Source organism: Rhinoderma darwinii, chromosome 4 (genome assembly GCF_050947455.1).
Source record: "Rhinoderma darwinii isolate aRhiDar2 chromosome 4, aRhiDar2.hap1, whole genome shotgun sequence".
Classification (NCBI taxonomy): domain Eukaryota; kingdom Metazoa; phylum Chordata; class Amphibia; order Anura; family Rhinodermatidae; genus Rhinoderma; species Rhinoderma darwinii.
Window position 1 is genome coordinate 232,379,872 of NC_134690.1, and position 23,146 is coordinate 232,403,017.

The following is a 23,146-nucleotide window of genomic DNA, read 5'->3' on the forward strand; positions in this document are numbered from 1 at the left end:
TTTTTTTTTTTTGTCCCACCAGGGGACTTCACTATGCGATGTGCCGATCGCATATATAATGCTTTGGTATACTTAGTATACCGAAGCATTATTGCCTGTCAGTGTAAAACTGACAGGCAACCTATTAGGTCATGCCTCCGGCATCGCCTAACAGGCAGATGCTGAAGGCAGACCTGGGGGTCTTTGTTAGACCCCCGGCTGTCATGGAAACCCGACGGCGACCCGCGATTTGTTTGCGGGGGCGCTGATCGGGAGACAGAGGGAGCTCCCCCCTCTGTCAAACACATTAAATGCCGCTGTCACTATTGACAGCGGCATTTAATGGGTTAAACTGCCGGAATCGGCGCGCGCTTCGATTCCGGCAGTTGCAGCAGGAGCAAGTGCAGGGGACGGCGCGGTGACGTATGGAGAGGGGGGCGGCGCGGAAGTGGGCAGGAGGCGGCAATACCCCCGTGTTTCCCCGAAAGTAAGACATATGTCTTACTTTCGGGGTACGGCTTATATTAGCCGACCCCCCTGAAACCCCCGATACGTCTTACAATCGGGGGTGTCTTACTATCGGGGAAACACGGTAGAAGAAAAACTTTATATACTCGAATGATCCCATTCCCGCGCCATCCGGTGGCAATGAAGATCTGCTCTCTTAGCAGGTCTGCTGGAGCTGAACGACGCGTCGTTCAAAGGCGCTGATTGGCGGGGCAAAATGACTTGCCCCGTCAATCAGCGCTTTTCAAGCACGGAAGCGGTGCGATGAAGTCATTTTGCCCCGCCAATCAGCTTCATTGTAAGGCGCTGAATAGTCGGGTACGGAACATGCCCGACCATTCCGCGCTAATGCATGTATTCGTACCTGCGTGCTATAGACGCAGGTACAATTACTGCAAGAGGGGGTGGCTGTCGCTAGCACCGGGGCCCCCTCCCCTGCTAGCGATGCCCCCAGGCATGTGGGGGCTCGTGTCGCCCGGCCCACATATGTTAGAGGTTCGGCGGCACGGGCCCCGTAGTAGCGTCGCTACCACTGTAGCATGCCATTACGGCTGCTAGCGGCGCCATCGGACATATGGGGGGGCGTTCGGCTAGCGGCACGGGCCCCCTCAAGCTGCGCCCCCTTAGCAACCGCTACGGCTAGTACCGCGATAGTTACGGCACTGACTACGGTTCTAGGTGGTCCACAGCCCGAGTTATGGCTGTTTTTAAGTGATCCCCCATCCTCCAGCCTCTGTCTCTCGCACTGTGTGAAGCAGCTTCATGCTGATAGGACAGTGTCAGAGGCTGTGATGTAGCTCCACCTCAGGAGAATCGCTGGTGCTGACACCCACTTGTCTAGTATAGCCTCATTATACATGTTTAGAAAAAAGCTCATAACTTATAAAATAATAAACCTTTGGGACACAATTTTCACTAGCATTATCAGTGTGACAGCGCCTATTAGATTAGCTAGGAGAATGGGCATTACTAAACTAGTGACAGATCCTCTTTAACTGTGCAACTCTTTTTACTAGTGCCATCAATAACAATAAAAAAAAAAAGTTCTTCCATTTTCTGATGTGAGGCGCGTGGTGTGATTGAATTTTGAAGCACTATGTGCCTGACATTAATAGTAATTAACCCCATCATGTTCCTCAGTCATAATGGACAACATTGGGTTAATGTGTGAGGTACATGATGGGGTTAATTACTATTAATGTGAGGCACATGGAGGTATTAAATTCAGAACACCTCGTGACTCACATTAATAATTGAAAGAAAGCAGTTATTTTTTACAGCGCACACATCCTAAATGACGCTATAAATTTGTTGTGCAGGTTATTATGGTCGCGGCGATATCGAATGTGTATTTTATGTATTGACTTTTATTTTAATGTTTATTGAGAAAAAAAAGGTTTTTTTTAAAATTTAACATTACTTTTTGTTTTTATTTTTAAACTTTAATGTATTGGCATATTTCTATATATCAGTACATTAGCCTGTGTACAGATAGTATGCCCTAACAGGAAATATGGTCAGAAATCCCTGGGGTCCTTCAATGGACAATTCACATGGAGGGTCAAAATTTATAATACCTCGTGCCTCACGTTAATAAGTGAAAGAGCTTTTTTTTTTTTCAATTATTTTATAGCCGTGTATATCTGAATGTCGCTTTGTGTTATTAGTCGCGACTATACTGAATATGTGTATATTTTATGTATTGAGTCTATCGTAAAAAAAAAATATTATTTTTTATTTAACATTACCTATTGTTTTTGTACTGTTTTTTTTTTAACTTTAATGTACTGGCGTATATCTATATGCCAGTACATTAGCCTGTGTACTGATAGTACACAGGCAGTTGTTAGGACATACCTCAGTATGCCCTAAGAGGAAATATGGTCAGACAGCCCTGCGGTCCTGCAATGGACCCTGGGCTGTCTGGCCATATATGGTATGTCCCTTGATCGCTTCACAGGTATTCCCCGTGACGCGATCCAAAGGGCATACCCCTTGAATGCTGCGGTCAGCTTTGATTGCAACATTCAGTGGAATAGCGGCGGAGATCAGAGGTTTCTCTGATCTCTGCAGTTACGAGCGGGGTTTTGGGTGTGTAATACAGCTATTGCCCCGCTCCTGACAATAAGTGCGAGGTCAGCGTGAGGTGATGCGGATGGTGCTGCACTAATGAGCGTCGGCGCAGGCACGGAAGACCAAACATGGGGGTGTTTTTCAGTGTGCGGCTGCCATGTTCTGTCATTAGTGCAGCGCTGGTCGCAACATATGCTGACCGCGCGCGCACTTTTCAGGACTCAGGAGAGGGGTAATGGTTGTATTACACAGCCGCAGCCCCGCTCTAACTACATGCATGTATTACTATACTTAACTGTGCAACCACACAGCTTATTATCGAAATACATGAAATACCGGTATTGAACAGTTTCAGGGTGCACAGTAACGAAACTGTATCGAAGTTTCGATGCATCGTGCATCCTTACCCTCAACAATAATTGGGTTTAAGCAGAGTATCCATCAAAGTGCCAGAGGCATTACAAAGCAATGTGGCATTGATAACAGCCAAATACTGTTGCTTGGAAAAGCAGTGGTTCTTATAGGGGTAACTTCTTTCTTTCTTTTTCTTTCTTTCTTTCTTTCTTTCTTTTTCTTTCTTTCTTTCTTTCTTTTTCTTTCTTTCTTTCTTTCTTTTTTTCTTTCTTTTTCTTTCTTTCTTTCTTTCTTTTTTTCTTTCTTTTTCTTTCTTTTTCTTTCTTTTTCTTTCTTTCTTTCTTTCTTTTTTTCTTTCTTTTTCTTTCTTTTTCTTTCTTTTTCTTTCTTTCTTTCTTTTTCTTTCTTTTTCTTTCTTTTTCTTTTTCTTTCTTTTTCTTTCTTTTTCTTTCTTTTTCTTTCTTTTTCTTTCTTTTTCTTTCTTTTTCTTTCTTTTTCTTTCTTTTTCTCTTTCTTTCTTTCTTTTTCTTTCTTTCTTTCTTTCTTTTTCTCTTTCTTTCTTTCTTTTTCTCTTTCTTTCTTTCTTTCTTTTTCTCTTTCTTTCTTTCTTTCTTTTTCTCTTTCTTTCTCTCTTTCTTTTTCTCTTTCTTTCTTTTTCTCTTTCTTTCTTTCTTTCTTTTTCTCTTTCTTTCTTTCTTTCTTTTTCTTTCTTTCTTTCTTTCTTTCTTTTTCTTTCTTTCTTTCTTTTTCTCTTTCTTTTTCTTTCTTTCTTTTTCTTTCTTTCTTTCTTTCTTTCTTTTTCTTTCTTTCTTTCTTTTTCTCTTTCTTTTTCTTTCTTTCTTTTTCTCTTTCTTTCTTTCTTTCTTTCTTTCTTTTTCTTTCTTTCTTTCTTTTTCTTTCTTTCTTTCTTTTTCTCTTTCTTTCTTTCTTTCTTTTTCTTTCTTTCTTTCTTTCTTTTTCTTTCTTTCTTTCTTTTTCTTTCTTTCTTTCTTTCTTTTTCTTTCTTTCTTTCTTTCTTTTTCTTTCTTTCTTTCTTTTTCTTTCTTTCTTTCTTTCTTTCTCTTTCTTTCTTTCTTTCTTTCTTTTTCTTTCTTTCTTTCTTTTTCTTTCTTTCTTTCTTTTTCTCTTTCTTTCTTTCTTTCTTTCTTTTTCTCTTTCTTTCTTTCTTTCTTTCTTTTTCTTTCTTTCTTTCTTTCTTTCTTTCTTTCTTTTTCTTTCTTTCTTTCTTTCTTTCTTTCTTTTTCTTTCTTTCTTTCTTCGTCCAGCAGCATTGGCAGTGGACCACTCTGTTATATGGCAATAGGTTTACTCAAAATGGTCTATCTACGCTATAAATAGGCATATGAGATCAAATCATTTAAACCCTAAGGTTTCTTGGTTTTCCACCTGAATGTTCTGTTCAAGTGTGTTACGTGATTTTGCACATTATATCTAGGTAATTTCCACATCAGATACACCGAGCATCTTTATGTAAATGTTTCAAATAATTTAACACTAATACGTGATGTGTATTTTTATCTCGCCCTTCCCCCTTTGGGGAAGGGAGGGTTAAGAATGGGTGATGTGTTTTGCGCTGTTCTAGGACTCAATTGTTGCTTACCTATGTAGTTTGCTACATTATATTACTTATTTATTACTCTGATATATGCTCTTTTTGTGTTGTCTTACAGTCTTCCAAGTGTACTGAAGGAACAAAGCCTCTACTGATATTTGCTGGTGATGCTTTTGAAATAAATGAAGATTATAGACGAATGAAAAGCCTGCTGATAGGTAATGAAAATAACATCTGAAATGCTGGTAGTATTACAAATAGACTAGAGAAATTCCTCTGCCCAAGACAAATAAAGACTATTAGAATGACATTTTGGTGCTAGATAAAAAGCACAAAAAAACTATACGTTTAACCCCTTCCCGCTCCTTGACGTACTATTACGTCATGGCAGCTGTATCGTTCGCGCTCCATGCCGTAATAGTACGTCTCGGGAGTAACGGCCGTTTCGGCCGTCCTCCCGACACATACAGGAGCTGTGACGCTGCTGTCTTGTTCAGCAGCTGTCACAGCTCCTACAGCGGGGACCGATCGCTGTGTCCCCGCTGATTAACCCCTTAAAAGCCGCGTTCTATAGAGATCGCGGCTTTTTAGGGGTTAAGCTGCCATCGCCGGCCTGCTACGCGATAGCGGCCGGCGATGGTGACTATGGCAACCGGACACCAAACAATGGCGTCCGGCTATGCCATAGACGGAAGCCTAGTGGGTCCTGACAACGTCAGGACCCACTATGCTTGCTGTCAGTGAGTAGCTGACAGTTCTAATACACTGCACTACGCATGTAGTGCAGTGTATTAGAATAGCGATCAGAGCCTCCTGCCCTCATGTCCCCTAGTGGGACAAAGTAATAAAGTGAAAAAAAAGTTAAAAAAAGATGTGTAAAAATTAGAAAATAAAAGATTTAAAAGTAATAAAAGTAAAAATCCCACCTTTTCCCTTATCAGTCCTTTATTATTAATAAAAATATACAAATAAACTATACATAATTGGTATCGCCGCGTCCGTAACGGCCTGAACTACAAAATTATTTCATTATTTATCCCGCACGGTGAACGCCATAAAATAATAATAAACCGAACCACAATCACAATTCTTTGGTCACTTCACCTCCCAAAAAATGGAATAAAAAGAGATCAAAAAGTCGCATGTACCTAAAAATGGTACTGATCAAAACTACAGTTCGTTACGCAAAAAATAAGTCCTCGCACGGCTTTATTGATTGAAAAATAAAAACGTTATGGCTCTTAGAATAAGGTAACACAAAAAGTGAATGATTGTTTACAAAACGTATTTTATTGTGCAAACGCCATAAGACATAAAAAAAAAATATAAACATCTGGTATCGCCGTAATCGTATCGCCCCGCAGAATAAAGTGAATGTCATTTATAGCGCACGGTGAACGCTGTAAAAAAAAACGAAAAAAAAACAATCGTAGAATTGCTGTTTATTAGTCACCACGCCACCTAAAAATGGAATAAAAACTGATCAAAAAGCCGCACGCACCCCAAGAAAACTACAATGGATTCCTCAAGGGGTCTAGTTTCCAAATTGGGGTCACTTTTGGGGGGTTCCCAATGTTTTGGCACCACAAGACCTCTTCAAACCGGACATGGTGCCTAATAAAAAAGAGGCCTCAAAATCCACTGGGTGCTCCTTTGCTTCGGAGGCCGGTGCTTCAGTCCATTACCGCCCAAGGGCCACATGTGGGATATTTCTCTAAACTGCAGAATCTGGGCAATACGTATTAAGTTGCGTTTCTGTGATAAATCCTTTTGTGTTATAAAAAAAATGGTATAAAGAGGATTTTCTGACAAAAAAAAAAGTAAATTTCACCTCTACTTTTGCTCTAAATTTTTGTGAAACACCTAAAGGGTTCATAAACTTTCTACATGCTGTTGTGAATACTTTGAGGGGTCTAGTTTCTAAAATGGGGTATTTGATAGGGGTTTCTAATATATGGGCCCCTCAAAGCAACTTCAGAACTGAACTGGAACCTAAAAAAATAAATAAATGAGGCAATACTTCGCTTCTTACATTATACTGATAATGAGCCGTGCCCACCCCGAGATTACCCCAGTTTTGACCGTTTGTCTAAACGGAGACCCCTATTAGACCGTTCCAGTGCCCGGTTTTCTCAAGCATACACCCCCGAGAAGTGTATTTCTATTGATGAGTCCCTGGTACATTTTAAAGGGAGGGTTCAATTCCGCGAGTACCTGCCGGGTAAGAGGGCAAGGTATGGCGTGAAGATGTATAAGCTGTGAGAGTGCATCAGGGTATACCTACAGGTTTAGGATATATGAAGGAAAGGCCACCCCCAAACCAGACTGCATCCTGGACTACAATAGGTACATGGGAGTGATGGACTTGTAAGATCAAGCCCTGAAGCCCTACAGCGCCATGCGGTGTGGTATAAGAAGCTGGCCGGGAACATCATATAGATGGCTTTGTACAATGCGTACGTGCTACGTCGATGTGCAGGCCAGACGGGAACTTTCCTGGAATTTCAAGAGGTGATTATCAAGAACCTAATCTTTAGGGACCAAGAAGGGGGGGCACCCAGTACTTCTGGAAGCGAGCCCACAAGTCTGCTATAAGAGGGGGATAAGGGAGGACACAATATATCAATGTGACACGTGTCCCGAATAACCAGAGCTCTGTATGAAAGTGTTTTAAAATTTATCATACATCCCTTGGTTTATAATTTACCCCAATTTTACTTACCCTGATGCACTCCGCACAGCTTATCCCCCCTCGTCTTTCCCCTCTGGGCCCTGCTGTGTGTCCAGGCAGCTGATAACAGCCACATGTAGGGTATTGCCATACCCGGGAGAACCCACATTACAGTTTATGGGGTGTAGGTCTCCGGTCAAAATGGTCACTACACCTCTAGATGAATGCCTTAAGGGTGTAGTTTTTAAAACGGGGTCACTTCTTGCGGGTTTCAACTGTACTGGTACCTCAGGGGCTTCTGCATACATGACTTCGCACTAGAAAATCCCGAGTAGGCCAAATGGTGGTCCTTTCCTTCTGAGCCCTCCCATGGGCCCAAACGGCAGTTTATCACAACAAATGGGGTATTGCGGCACTCAGAACAAATTGCGCAACAGAATGGGGTATTTTGTTTCTTGTGAAAATAAGAAATTTTCAGCCAAAACTACATATTATTTGACAAAAATAATTTTGTTTTCATTCCCAGCCCAATTCAAATAAGTTCTGTGAAGAAACTATGGGGTCTAAATGGTCACATTACCCATAAATGAATTCCTTGAGGGGTGTAGTTTCCAAAATGGGGTCACTTCTGGTGGGTTTCCATTGCTTTGATACCTCTGGGGCTCTGCAAATGCGACATGGCACACGAAAACCAAACCAGCAAAATCTGTACTCCAAAGAACACACAGCGCTCCTTCCCTTCTGAGGCCTCCCATGGGCCCAAACGGCAGTTTATTGCCACAAATGGGGTATTGATGCACTCAGGAGAAATTGGGCAACAAAATTGAGTATTTTGTTCCCTGTGAAAATAAGAAATTTTGGTAAAAAATTACATCTTATTGGAAAAAATGACATTTTTTTAATGTCACAGCCCAATTGAAATAAGGTGCTGTGAAAAAACTGTGCGGTCAAAATGCTAACAACAACCATAAATGAATTCCTTGAGGGGTGTAGTTTCCAAAATGGGGTCACTTTTGGTGGGTTTCCATTGCTTTGATACCTCTGAGGCTCTGCAAATGCGACATGGCACCCGAAAACCAATCCAACAAAATCTGGACTCCAACAAACATATAGCGCTCCTTTCCTTCTGAGCCCTCCCATGGGCCCAAACGGCAGTTTATCACCACAAATGGGGTACTGCCACACTAAGGACAAATTGGGCAACAAAATGGGGTATTTTGTTCCCTGTGAAAATAAGAAATTTTGATCACAAATGACATTTTATTGGAAAAAATGACATTTTTTTCATTTCAGAGCCCAATTCAAATACGTGCTGTGAAAAAAATGTGCGGTCAAAATGGTAACAACAACCCTAAATGAATTCCTTGAGGGGTGTAGTTTACAAAATGGGGTCACTATTGGGGGATTCCTACTGTTTTGACACCTCAACACCTCTTCAAACCTGGCATGCTGCCTAAAATATATTCTAATAAAAAAGAGGACTCAAAATGCACTAGGTGCTTCTTTGCTTCTAGGGCTTGTCTTTTAGTCCACGAGCGCAGTAGGGCCACATGTGGGACATTTCTAAAAACTGCAGAATCTGGAAAATACATATTTAGTAGTGTTTCTCTGGTAAAACCTTCTGTGTTACAGAAAAAAAAATGAATAAAATTGAAATTCAGCAAGAAAAATGAAATTTGCAAATTTCACCTCCACTTTGCTTTAATTCCTGTGAAATGCCTGAAGGGTTAAAAAAACTTTTTAACTGCTGTTTTGAATACTTTGAGGGGTCTAGTTTTTAAAATGTGGTGTTTTATCAGGGTTTCTAATACATAGGCCCCACAAAGCCACTTCAGAACTCAAGAGGTACCTTAAAAAAAAGGCTTTTGACATTTTCTTAAAAATATGAGAAATTGCTGTTTATGTTCTAAGCCTTGTAACGTCCAAGAAAAATAAAAGAATGTTCAAAAAACGATGCCAATCTAAAGTAGACATATGGGAAATGTGAACTAGTAACTATTTTGGGTGGTATAACCGTCTGTTTTACAAGCAGATGCATTTAAATTCTGAAAAATGCAATTTTTTCAAAATTTTCTCTAAATTTTGCAATTTTTCACCAATAAACACTGAATATATCGACCAAATTTTACCACGAACATGAAGCCCAATGTGTCACGAGAAAACAATCTCAGAATCGCTTGGGTAGGTTTAAGCATTCCGACGTTATTACCACATAAAGTGAAATATGTCAGATTTGAAAAATGGGCTCTGAGCCTTAAGGCCAAAACTAGGCTGCGTCCTTAAGGGGTTAAAGGTAATGGACACCTTTTTGGATTAAATTTTTTCATTGTATTGCATGTAATATTGGCTAAAAAGCATTTTTGTGATTGGTCTCCTAATACATGTTTTTTTTTTTTAACAGTTTGGCTTCAACTTCATCAAATCAAAGTTAATAAACTTTGAATACATGCATCATTCCTCTTAGATCAATGGGAGGAGACATGTGCCACTGGAGATCAAGCTTTCAGAGCACGTCTGAATGGCATTCTGCAACTTGCAATGTATTTTAATCCATGCAAGTTGCAGAAACTCAACGGTTCAGCGTTGTTGTTTTTTTGCTTTTACTCCTGCAAAGATTTTATTTTGGCATAAATAGGGTTGTCACGATACCGGAATTTTGACTTAGATACCTTGTGTATTGCGATCCTCGATACCAAAACGATACGTTACCAACACCAAAAAAAAAGTTCTTCCATTTTCTGATGTGAGGCACGAGGTGTGATGAATTTTGAACCTCCATGTGCCTCACATTAATAGTAATTAACCCCATCGTGTTTCTCAGTCACAATGGACAACATTGGGTTAATGTATGAGGTACATGATTGGGTTAATTACTATTAATTTGAGGCACATGGAGGTACTAAATTCAGAACACCTCATGCCTCACATTTATAAGTGAAAGAAATGTAATTTTATTTTAATTTTTACAGCGTACACATTCTAAATGCCGCTATAAATTTGTATAATTTATTTTTAATCTTTAATGTACTGGCATATATCTATATGCCAGTACATTAGCCTGTGTACAGATAGTATGCCCTAACAGGAAATAGTCAGACAGCCCTGGGGGTCCCTCGATCGCGTCACAGGGATTCTCTGTGATGTGACCCAAGGAGCATCCCCCTTCTCATTTTCCCCTTGAATACCGCGGTCCGCTTTGATCGCAGCATTAAAGGGAATAGCGGCGGAGATCAGAGGTTCCTCTGATCTCTGCCGTTCGAACGGGACTGCGGCTTTGTAATACAGCCATTGCCCCGCTCCTGACAAGAGTGTGGGCGCGTGCAGTCAGCATGAGGTGATGCGTCCGGCGCTGCACTAATGAGCATCGTCGACCGGCACTGAAGACAGAACATGGTGGTGTTTTTCAGTGCGCCTGCCATGTTCTCTGTCCTCGAGGCTTAGACCGCCGCTCATTAGTGCAGCGCTGGCAATGGAGGAGCAGGGTAGTGACTGTATAACACAGCCGCAGCCTGTTTTGACTAAAATCATATGTTCCAATACTACGCTGTGAGGCTGCACAGCTTAGTATCAAAATACATTAACGGTATTGAACTGTTTGAGGCTGCACGGCATTAAAGTAATATTGATTTTTATTTATTTTTTTTGATGCATCGTGCAACCCTAGGTATATATAACAGACGAAAAAATACAAACATTGCCATTGAGAAACATCTTGAGGGTATCAACAACCTCAGATTCGCAAAATCACAGGCTCTAAAAGGAAAGAGGGGGGGATGATGGGGGAGCAAGGAAGAGACCGTGGAAACATGGAGGGGGAGATAGGGGCACAGCAGGTCCCAAAAAATGCTTAGGACATAAAGGGGTGTGTAGGAGACATAAAAATAGCAAAGGGTACTTCAAGGGTTCAATGGTACGGTCAGTTCACAAGGGTGCGGCAGGTGTGAGAGAGGGTAGGAAGGCTGACCAGTGAAGCCACGTGTTGCATACCATGTGGTGTCTTCAGAGGTTTGAGCAATTTAGGTTTTTCATATGTTGGGTTTGGGCTAATTCTGCAAACCAATTTTCCAGGATTAGAGGATCAAGAGATTTCCAAAGATGTGGAATATCTTTTTGCAGCCTGTTGGGATGGCGAGTAAGGGATTTTATTGCATGTAAATTGGGCTTTAACCCCTTAATGACCAGCCTATTTTAGACCTTAATGACCAAGCCATTTTTTACGTTTTTCCATCGTCTCATTCCAAGAGCTATAACCTTTTTATTTTTGCGTCGACATAGCTGTATAAGGTCTTGTTTTTTGCGGGACAAGTTGTACTTTTTAATAGCACCATTTTGGGGGACATATTATTTATTGATTAACTTTTATTAACTTTTTTTTGGGGGGGAATAGAAAAAAAACCTGAAATTTCTATTTTTCGCGTCTTAAATCTATGCAGTTTACCGTGTCGTATAAATAACACAATAACTTTATTCAGCGGGTTGTTACGATTGCAATGACACCAAATTTGTATAGATTTTGTATGTTTTACTACTTTTACACAGTAAAAACTTTTTTTACTTTTTTACTAGTCCCATTCGGGGACTTTAATATGCGATTCTCCGATCGCTATTGTAATACACTGCAATACTTTTGCCTCCGGCATGATCTAGCAGGCATTCGCTCCAGGCAGACCTGGGGGCCTTTATTAGGCCCCCGGCTGCCATTGGAGACACACACTCGGCGATTGTATCGCCGGGTGTCGGTGGGAGAGAGGGAGCTCCCTCCCTCTCTCCAAAACTACTCAGATACGGTGCACGCTATTGCGCACCACATCTGAAGGGTTAAACGGGTTAGATCGATACTAATATCGATCTCACCCGGCAGAGCAGGGACGCCCTCAGCTGCCTCTAGCAGCTGAGAGCAGGGAGATTTGACGCTCGGTTTACTTTATCCTGATGCAGTGCCGTAAAAAGGCATATGCATCGGAATAAGGCCGGTTAATGGCCGCCATTAAAAGGCGTATTGGCGGTCACTAACTGGTTAATAAACATAAACGGGAGTCTTCAGGAGTGTTGGGAATAAAAAAGTCCTTTTACTTAATGGATTTTTTGGAGAAATGCATCACCGAAGCTTCCCAAGGGCAACCACACAAAATATGTGCCATTGTACCTACAGACTCGCCACATTTCCAGCAGGCATCTGGAACAATGTGGTACACCTATGTTTATTGGTAGGACCATGGTACCACCGTGCCATCATTTTTAAAACTCCTTTCTTGAACTTTGGAGGCAATGACTTGGCTAAGTGTTTTTAATTTAATGCACAAATCATTGAGCACTCCATTCCACGCACTACAAAAATGGAGGGAAGTGTTGAGTACAAAGGGAGATCAGCAATTTGTCCACTGATGAAATTGCGTGCTGGGAGCAGGAGGCAGATATCGGCATCTCTTCAAAGACCATTAAAGGGACACTCCGGCCAAAACTAAACTTTCCCATGTGTACCATTATGGTATTCTATGTGTCAGTTTCTCATCTGTTAGTTTTCTTGCTGCTTCTATCTCTATATGAGACTGGGATAGCTGCTTAGCAGCATTGTGCATCCAGCTCGGTGACATGCTTTCTCTTCTTAAGTCTATAGAGATCTAGCCATCACAGGCTTCAGCAGTTCCTGTACCACACTAATTTTGCATGGGGGGGGGGGGGGGGGTGGACAGAAACTTCTATAATCAGTTACCACTGATACTAAAACGGGTTCCTGTCACACAGGTACAATGTAGACGAATATAGTGCAGCCTCCCTGTCTGTATAATTGTTTCTCGGCTTATAAAGGAGAATATAGAGAGAATGATGATCGGTGTCCCCCAGCATGCAGAAATGGTATGGTCATGTGATGCTGTGCTGTAGCCTCATGGGATTTATAGCGGAGAGGAAGAGAAAGCTGGGGAAATGTAAGGGTATGTGCACACACACTAATTACGTCCGTAATTGACGGACGTATTTCGGCCGCAAGTACCGGACCGAACACAGTGCAGGGAGCCGGGCTCCTAGCATCATAGTTATGTACGATGCTAGGAGTCCCTGCCTCGCTGCAGGACAACTGTCCCGTACTGAAAACATGATTACAGTACGGGATAGTTGTCCTGCAGCGAGGCAGGGACTCCTAGCGTCGTACATAAGTATGATGCTAGGAGCCCGGCTCCCTGCACTGAGTTCGGTCCGGGACTTGCGGCCGAAATACGTCCGTCAATTACGGACGTAATTAGTGTGTGTGCACATACCCTAAGACTCAATATGGAGGCTCTTTTAAAGCAGACAAGGCAGCAGTTCAAGAAGTATAGTATATTTTATTGCCCAGATTCTTCAGTTTTTAGAAATATCCCACATGTGGTCCTAGTGCGCTAATGGACTGAAACACAGGCCTCAGAATCAAAGAAGCACCTAATGGATTTTGGGGCCTCCTTTTTTTTTTTTTAATATATTTTACGCACCTTGTCAGGTTTGAAGAGGTCTTGTGGTGCCAAAACAGTGGAAACACCCCAAAAGTGACCATCTTGGAAACTACACCTCTCAAGGAATTTATCTAAGGGTATAGTTGGCACTTTGACCACACAGGTTTTTTGCTAAATATACTGGAATTAGTCTGTAAAAGTGAATATCTGCTTTTTTTTTTTTTTTCTGAATAACATAGGAACTTTTAATATTTACAAGGAATAACGAAGAAAATGCACCGCAACATTTATAACGCAATGTCTCCCGATTACGGCAATACCCCACATGTGGTAATAAACTGCTGATTGGACCCATGGCAGCGCTCAGAAGGGAAGGAGCGCCATTTGGATTTTGGCGCACAGATTTTGCTGGATTGGTTTTCAGTGCCATGTCGCGTTTGCAACGCCCTGGAGGGACAAACAGTGGAAACCCCCCAAAAGTGACCCCATTTTGGAAACTACACCCCACAAGGAATTGCTCTAGGGATATAGTTAGCATTTAGACCCCACTGTTTTTTTGCAGAATTTATTAGAATTAGGCCGCAAAAATGAATATCACAATTTTTTCCACTAAAATGTTGAATTTTCTCCTTTTCACAAGGGATAAAGGAGAAAAAAGCAAACCAATTTTTGTAAAGCAATTTTTCCCAGGTACGGAAATACTCCACATGTGGTCATACATTTTTTCATTAGAAATGAATTAAACCTTTCAGGACTGATCCATTTTTTGCTTTCTTATTTTCGTTTTTCACTCTCTGCCTTCCAAGAGCCATAACTTTTTTTCTTTTTCTGTCAGTAGAGCGGTGTGAGAGCTTATTTCTTGCGGGAGGAGCTGTAGTTTATATTAACACCATTTAAAGTACCATAAAATGTACTGGGAAACTGAAAAAAAATTATTTGTGGGCTGAAATTGGAAAAAAAAATTGATTCCATTTTTGGGGGTTTCGTTTTTACAGCTTTCGTCGTGCGGTAAAAACTAAAACTTTACTTTATTCTGCTGCTCAATACAATTACGGTGATACCAAATTTGTATATATATATATATATATATATATATATATATTTTTTTTTTTTATATTCTACTACTTTTACAAAGAAAAATCTAATTGTTGAAATAAAAATTAGTTTGGTTTCACCACATTCTGAGTGCCGTAACTTTTATTTTTATTTTTCGGTTGATTGAGCGGTGGGAGGTCTTATTTTTTGCAGGATAAGCTGTAGTTTTTATTGGGACCATTTTTTGGTGCATAAAAAGTGATCAAAAAGTTGTATTACATTTTTATTTATTTTTTGAGAGCTAAGGTGACAAAAAAAATGCAATTTTGGCGGTTTAAATTATTTAAGTTTTGAACGGTGTTCACCGTGCGAGTTAAATAATGGTATATTGTAATAGTTTGGCTTTTTACGGACATAGCGATACCAATTTTGTTTATTTTTTTTACATTACTTTAGAAGAAAAATAAGAAAAGGTTTTTGTTTTTTTTTGAACATTAATAAAAAATTCTCACTACTAAAAACTTTAATTCTTAGACACATTTTTAGTCCCCTTAGGGGACTTGAACCAGCGATCATTGGATCGCTGGTGCAATATACTGAAATACCAATGTATTGCAGTATATTGTTTTTACAGGCTTCTGTAACAGCACAATTGCTGTTCCTGTCTGTTAGTCCCGGGTGTTCAGCTGTAATACACAGCTGACACCCGCAGCGTATGGAGGCGGCTCAGCACGTGAGCCCGCTCCATACATGAACCGCCGCACCATGACGTGCAATTAAGTCATAGTGCGCAAAGGGGTTAATCCACAGCGGATGTTTCAAAGTAAATATTGCAATTTTCCACTGATATGCGATTTTAGTGCATAATATGTTGTGCCCAGTTTGTACCACTGAAGACAAATTCCTCAAAAACGTTAAGCGGGTTCTCCCGTGTATGGCGATGCCATATATGTGGGAGCAAGCTGCTGTTTGGGTACGCTGCAGGGCTAAGATGGGAGGGAGCGGCATTTTGCTTTAGGAGCGCAGATTTTGCTTGGTTTATAATGTGGGGGCATGTGTAAGCTGTGCGGAGTACATCAAGGCATAATAAGAGGGTGTAATACTGCGGTAAATAAATAATTCATAGATATGTGGCCAGCATCTCACTTATTTGAACAATCTGTAGTTTTCATTTGTACCATTTTGGGGTATATGCGTTTTTTTGGGGGGTTTTTTCCTCTGACTTTTTATTCTATTTTTTTGCAAGCCGGGTGACCAAAAACAAGCAATTCTGACAATGTTTTTTAGTTTATTTATTTTTATTTTTTCCGCTGCGTTCACCGTGCGCTATAAATGACAATTTTACTTTATTTGCAGGTCGATACGATTACGGCGATACCATATGTATATAGGTTTCTTTGTTTTGCAGCGTTTGCGCAATAAAATCACTTTTTTATAAAATGTATTTTCTGTCACCATATTCTGAGAGCCATAACTTTATTTTTTTTATTTTTTAGTCAAAGCGGTGTAAGGGCTTGTATTTTGCAGGACGGGTTGTAGTTTTTATCATTACTATTTTTGGGTACATGCGACTTTTTGATCACTTTTTATTCTCTATTTTGGGAGGGGTGGTGACCAAAAAATAGCGATTCTGGTGTCGTTTTTTATTGATATTTTTTTTTTTTTTGGGGTGTTCATCGTGCGGGAAAAATAACATTATAGTTTTATAGTTGGTCGTTACGAACGCGGTCATACCAAATACTTGTACTTATTTTAACGTGTTAATTTTTTTCCTATAATGAAAGTCTTAATATAGGAAAAAATGCATTTTTTTGTTTATATAACTTTTATTTTTACACTTTTTTTTTTTTTTTTAAAACATTTTTATTACCTTTTTTTTTACTTGTCCCACTAGGGGACATTTAGACTTGCAGCTTTGATCGCTGCTAGCGTACATTACACTACCTACGTAGTATAATGTATTCTAACTGTCATTGTGACGTGACCGTCACACTGACAGGAAGTATAGGAGGACTAGCCGGAGGCTACTCCTCTGGCAACCCAGATGCCATTGTCTGGCCTCCGATTGCCACAACATTAATCGGCAGCCCCCACAATCACTTAGTGGGGGCTGCCGATGAGCTTCAAACCCCTTAAATCCGGCGTTCGCAATCGGTCGCAGCATTTATGGGGTTAATTGCTGAAATCAGCGGCGATGGTCCGCTGACCGGCAAGACTGGAGTGTCAGCTGTCGGGGACAGCTGACCTTCCGGTTCCCGGACACTGTCCGTTAAGACAGTGTGCACCGGGATCCGCTCCACAACTGTACGTCCTGGTGCGGGAAGCAAGCCCTCTCCAGGTCCTACAGTTGCGGCGAAGCGCGGGAAGAGTTTAAGGGACAATGGAGGTTGGCAGTGCTGGTGGTTTAGGGAGTAGAAATGTTGTAATTAAACAAATTCAAAGGAAGTATGAGCCATATGATGGAAGAAATGGTATGTACGGTTCGAATTTGTTTAAAAAAAGACCAATTGCAAAAATGATTTTTAGACTAACACATGCAGTTTAGATAAAAAAAATTTTTTTTAAATTAAAGGTTTCCATAGCCTTTAAGTGTACGCAACAAATAATGCAAGAAAATTTACACAACTACAGCAAATGAAAAGCTACTGATAACTATCAAAGAAAACATTAAATCTGCCACGTGGCCGTTTACTTTAGGCAACTGTTCCTTCCCTTTGTTTTTGTTCGATGCTCTTTTTGTTTTGTGGTCAAAATGGACTAGTGTTAATATATTTATTACATATTTTATATCACCAGTACACAATCTAAGCAACGTAGTTGCTGATCTGTCTTGTCAATTATTTTTTTCTGTCATTTGTAGATTTCTTTAGAGGACCAGCAGTGTCTGCAATACGTCTCGCAGGACTTGAGCATGTCTTGCATTTCACAGCAGTGGATGGGAAGATTTTTATGCGTAGCTACAAGTGAGTATATTTACGCTGTATTAACCTGGTCTGGGTCATTTTTCCTTTTGTCATTGTATTAATAATGAGGAGAGACCACACCAAGGTTAGTCTGTCCTGTTACTATATGACTGACGAAACACCACCTTGGTAGATTTATCCCAGTGAAGTGTCTTCTCTGCATTATATAAGGGCTTTTATGCGCTGATTGTACTCATTGTTAAATTGGGGGTGGTAAGTGCATTTCTCATGGTGCCTTTAATTTTTTTTTATTTTTTTAATGAATGCGCTGGAATCCATTATCACTACATTTGTAGAGATGGGTTTTGGGACCTTGTTAAAGTGGTCATAATTTGAATGATGTCTGAGATTGAATGGAGCGGCGGTCACTGATGACCGCCAATTCAATGTCTATGGGGTTGACAGATGCAGCAGAGTCAGCTGTCGCTGCCTTTTTCTAGTGCATGGAATTATATAGGGACTTGTGAGTCTTGACCAGTGCTTTGAATTGATGTATGTCACCAACCGTAATGGCTAATATGCATTCTAGCAGAGAGCAGGGCAAAGGGGAGCAGAAACAACTTAAGAAGAAGGCGTATTTGTGGAGCAAGTGTGATGAGTAACGAACGGTGTCACTATTATGAGAACCAGGAGCGGACATGCCATTTGTACACAGGGGCCCAGTAGTTCAGGGGGCCCACTATCCCCTTTTAAAGCCGCTTCCTACTGTCTATTTAATAACGTTTGATAGACTGAGCTAATAATGGCTCACAATTACTGGTGGATTGTTTTAGAGACTTAAAGGGGTGCTCTACAATAAGCTATTTGAGAGCAGGGGGCCATATACTGTGCTGTCTGTGTTCCCACCTGAGGAGGACTTAAAGACCTATGAAAAGCAGACCTACAAAGTGTTCTCTACATAACCTAAGTGCCTGTCCTGGATCCCACAGTAGATCACATAAAAATGTCCCAGAGAGAGTAAGAGTATTTAAAGGGTTAATCAACCACTTATCAGCAGGGTATTCCGATGGCCCTCACTATTCCCATAGTTGGTGCCTTTTTTTCCCCCTTACCTATTGCTTTCTGTTGACATGAACAGGGTACTATTGAAGAAGTCTGGGTGCAGGACACCCAGAATAGAACTGGAAGAAATGGGACCTTCTTTTGATTTTGTAATGAGGAGGACGCATCTGGCTTCTGATGACCTCTACAAGCTGTCTCTGAGACGTCCTAAAGCCCTTCAGGTACTGCATGCCCAAGTCTTCTTCTGAAAAGCTATATCGTTTTGATATTACAGCAATGGATTTTCTTAAGGATTAGAAGTGCTGACTGTGTATTTTGTGTAAAAGTCATTTTGACTAGCTGTGCATGAAGATGCTGGAGGAAACTTTGGTTTTCAACCTGCCATTACTCTCCAGTTTATGCTTGCTGTTTGCTCTTGTCCATAGGCAAAGAAGAAGAAGAACATATCTCACGATACATTTGGTACACGGTATGGCAGAATCCATATGCAGAAACAGGATCTGGGTAAACTACAAACTCGTAAAGTCAGGGCACTGAAGAAAAGACCAGCAGAGAAAACGTCAGCAGCAAATGAAGACGGCAGCTCAAAGCGAAGAAAGAGGGAGCGACCTGAACAGAAATCATGAAGCAATTCACAAACTGTATCGGGACTTGCTGAGAGTGCAAGCTTCCGTACCCAGCGTGATCAGGGTTGTTTAGGCTGATTATCGGACTCTGGATTCCTTTGCAGAATATATATCTCATTTACTTTTTAAATGTACACTTTAAAGTATACGTAACCTATATTTGTCAGAGCACAGCATTTCTCCGCTTTATGGTAAATGGCACCTGCTGCTTTTGCATAGTGCAAATAAATTGGACTGAATTCTGCAGTTTTTCTGACTATTTGTTTAGTATGTTACTCCAGCACTGGGAGTTCATAAAGATGTTCAAAACATACATACAGTATATATTTACATTGGAGTCTTTGCCTTGCAAATCAAGTTATATACCCAAAACCAGACACTAGAGGTCACTGTCTGATAAGCAGAAAAGTTTTGGACTGTCACTATGGTAGATTCTTATAAAGAATTTTGTACATATCAAATACCAGAGCTCCATGATCGAATTTGTTGCTGTGAAATTGTAGTCTTTGGAAGGGACATTCATCCAGCATCGCGTGTCCATTAGCCTGACTGAGGCCAATTGTATGTCCCTTTGGCCTATGTCTGGCTGGTATATGTTGGTATCCCCCCCCCGCCCCCCCCTTTTTTTTTTTTTTTAAAGAATGGAATAGGTTAGAAGACTAGGCTTTTCCATCGCCAGGGATCCCACCAAAAAAATGGTAAACCGCCTGGTTAACATGAGAGCCTATGGGTGACTGTATGGCATACGTCACAGGTATAGATTTAAGTCAAGTTCACATATCAATTTTACTGCACGTCTGACGTGCACGTTTTGACATGAAAAACGTGTCAAAATTTGCATCACAGTGTGTACAATGATTCCTATGGCAATGATGGATGCCCTAATGGTTTAGTTTGTGCATATGTTTTGTGTGTTTACGTTCTATCCCTTTTTTTTTTTTTCATGTCCTTCAAAGCGTAGTCTGTTTTTCAGTACTCTTTCAAAATGTATATCACACACATGTTTTTATTAGTACTGAAGTCAATGACGACGTATGCAATCTTAAACCCTACGTTTGCATATACGTAAAACATATACGTTTTTGTAACTATATATGGAAAATCTTGACTTTACAAAGTTTGATTTAGCTCCAGAACAAAGAGTATACTTTTTAGAAGTAAGACCGGACACAAACGTATACGACGTATACTACAAAAAACTTAAGCGTATGTTACAAATGCAAAAGTTCTTGTAACTTTAAAAACATCTGCGTCATCGTATACCACAAACGTGTGCACAAGACGATATGTGAACTTAGCCTAACATATACGTCATGGGCTTTTCAATAGACTTCAATGATGTATACGTTAAACGGATACCATTGTAGTCTATGGCATTCATATGTCACATGCAGTTTTTTGAGCCAAACAGGGTGGATCCAAATAAAGGGGACACAGTGAAAAGACTGATATGGCTTCTCTATGACAGCACAGCATTGGATGTTGCCCCTTGACCTGTGTAAGGACAGGAGCACAGAGGTTAAATAACCCCTCCTTACAACGAACACCAGGGTTTCCTGTCCCTACAGAGTGGCATACAACAGAGAGAATTGTTGTAGGCAGTGAGTTTGTTACCTGCGGTGTGGTCTGTGCTGGTCTCAGGGGGCAGGGACATATAAGGATGGCGGCTGGGGACAGAGGTATGGCCATTTCGGGCATTGGTCCCTAGAAGGCCAGTGATTTGGTCTGTCCAGTGTGATCATTGTATTCCTGCTAGATGTGCATATCTTTTGGCAAGAAAATGGTCTTTTTTTTTTTTTCCCGCATTCGTCCTGTAAAAAAGAAATTAATAAATCAAACAATAAATTAAAGTATTCTAAAGTTCTGCCCAAACACAAACAATCCCCCATACAGCTACTTCGATGGAAAAAAATAGGGCGCTTCAGGTGACATCTGACTATTAATAACTACATGGAAAACTTGGAACAAAAACAGACGTCTATTACCTCTTAATCAAAGATATTCCCTGATGTTTTCCCTACTTAGCAACCCTGCTATCCAACACAGCAAACCGCTACCTATATTGAAAGAATACTACGCTGTTGGATTTCATCCCTCTTGGCTATTCGACTTTTTCTGAAAGTTTTTTCTTTCTTCGATTGGACTGGATAGAATATTACTTATTCAAAGAGCAGAAAGTCAAATAATTTGGGCTAGTTATACCTTCTTCTCCCAAACAATATCAAAATCAAGATAAAGAAATGCTTTGGCTTAACTACCAGACCTGAATCTAAATCACGATTAATTAAACATAACCATGATTAATAAACTATTTTTAGGCAACACCCCTTCTGCTTGACATGCCCTATATTTGCATGCCACACCTTTTAATATAGATCCCCTGAGCCTGCAGTATACCACTGTACATACACTTCCCCTCACAGTATAATTCCCCCAATAGCCCCCACACAGTATAATGTGCCTAATAAAAATAAAATACATACTCCACCCCTGTTCCAATGACGCGTGGAGCAGACCCCTCTGCTCCTCCGTTCTGTGTGGCTCAGAGCATATTTTCTGGTTCCGCAGCAGTTCTGGCATATACCAGCGTTTCAGGCATCCTATTGGTCCATGGTGTCCTCAATGCCTGCCCCATTTACTTGTTTAGCCTCAATGTTCATGTGCTGCAGCGAGCGGACAGTGCCCGCCCCAATGGTATATAAATGGATGATGGGGATTATATACAGGGATGATGGCTGACTGGTATATACAGGGATAATGGTGGGCTGGTATATACAGGGATGATGGGGGTCCCTGTATGTAAACCCCATCACCCCTGTCTATAACCCCCATCCTCCCTGTATATAACCCCCATCTGTGTATATACTATTGGGGTGGGCATTGAGGCTTAAAGAGGCTCTGTCACCAGATTTTGCAACCCCTATCTGCTATTGCAGCAGATAGGCGCTGCAATGTAGATAAGAGTAACGTTTTTATTTTTAAAAAAACGAGCATTTTTGGCCAAGTTATGACCATTTTGTATTTATGCAAATGAGGCTTGCAAAAGTCCAAGTGGGCGTGTTTAAAAGTACAACTGGGCGTGTATTATGTGTGTTACATCTGGGCGTGTTTACGTCTTTTACTAGCTGGGCGTTCTGACGAGAAGTATCATCCACTTCTCTTCAGAACGCCCAGCTTCTGGCAGTGCAGACACAGCGTGTTCTCGAGAGATCACGCTGTGTCGTCACTCACTTCCTGCCCCAGGTCCTGCATCGTGTCGGACGAGCGAGGACATCGGCACCAGAGGCTACAGTTGATTCTGCAGCAGCATCAGCGTTTGCAGGTAAGTCGATGTAGCTACTTACCTGCAAACGCTGATGCTGCTGCAGAATCAACTGTAGCCTTTGGTGCCGATGTGGCCGACACGATGCAGGACCTGGGGCAGGAAGTGAGTGACGTCACAGCGTGATCTCTCGAACACGCTGTGTGTCTGCACTGCCAGAAGCTGGGTGTTAACGAACAGAAGTGGATGATGCTGATTCGTCAGCATCATACACTCCCATTCCTAATGCCCAGCTAGTAAAAGAAGTAAAAACGCCCAGATGTAACACACATAATACACGCCCAGTTGTACTTTTACTGTAAACACGCCCAGTTGTACTTTTGCAAGCCTCATTTGCATAAATACAAAAATGGTCATAACTTGGCCAAAAATGCTCGTTTTTTAAAAATAAAAACGTTACTGTAATCTCTTTAACAAGAAATAAATAGGATGAACATTGAGGACTCGATGGACTAATAAGCTTCTTGAAACACCTGTATATGGGAGAAGGGCAGCGGACACTGCATGCGTTCGTGCTGAGCCGCTCACAGTGCAGCACAGACAAGGGCGAGGCACTGTCGTCATCGCGCCTGTCTGTGCTAAGCTGTGAGCGGCCAGTGTTATACAGTGAATAGTAGAGCAGGGAACTGACTGC

The 23,146-nt window shown here is 41.0% G+C and overlaps 1 protein-coding gene across 1 annotated transcript in view; it reads left to right on the forward strand.

Moving 5' to 3' along the window:
* Window positions 1–19,439, forward strand: part of RPF2 (ribosome production factor 2 homolog) — a 44,781-nt gene extending 25,342 nt beyond the window's left edge. The window contains exons 7-10 of the mRNA XM_075864230.1: window positions 4,584–4,683; window positions 17,460–17,562; window positions 18,641–18,785; window positions 18,990–19,439. Of these exons, the coding sequence (XP_075720345.1) occupies window positions 4,584–4,683; window positions 17,460–17,562; window positions 18,641–18,785; window positions 18,990–19,190 (549 nt within the window). The 3' untranslated portion in view covers window positions 19,191–19,439. The remainder of the gene's footprint in view (window positions 1–4,583; window positions 4,684–17,459; window positions 17,563–18,640; window positions 18,786–18,989) is intronic.
* Window positions 19,440–23,146: the final 3,707 nt, after the last annotated feature.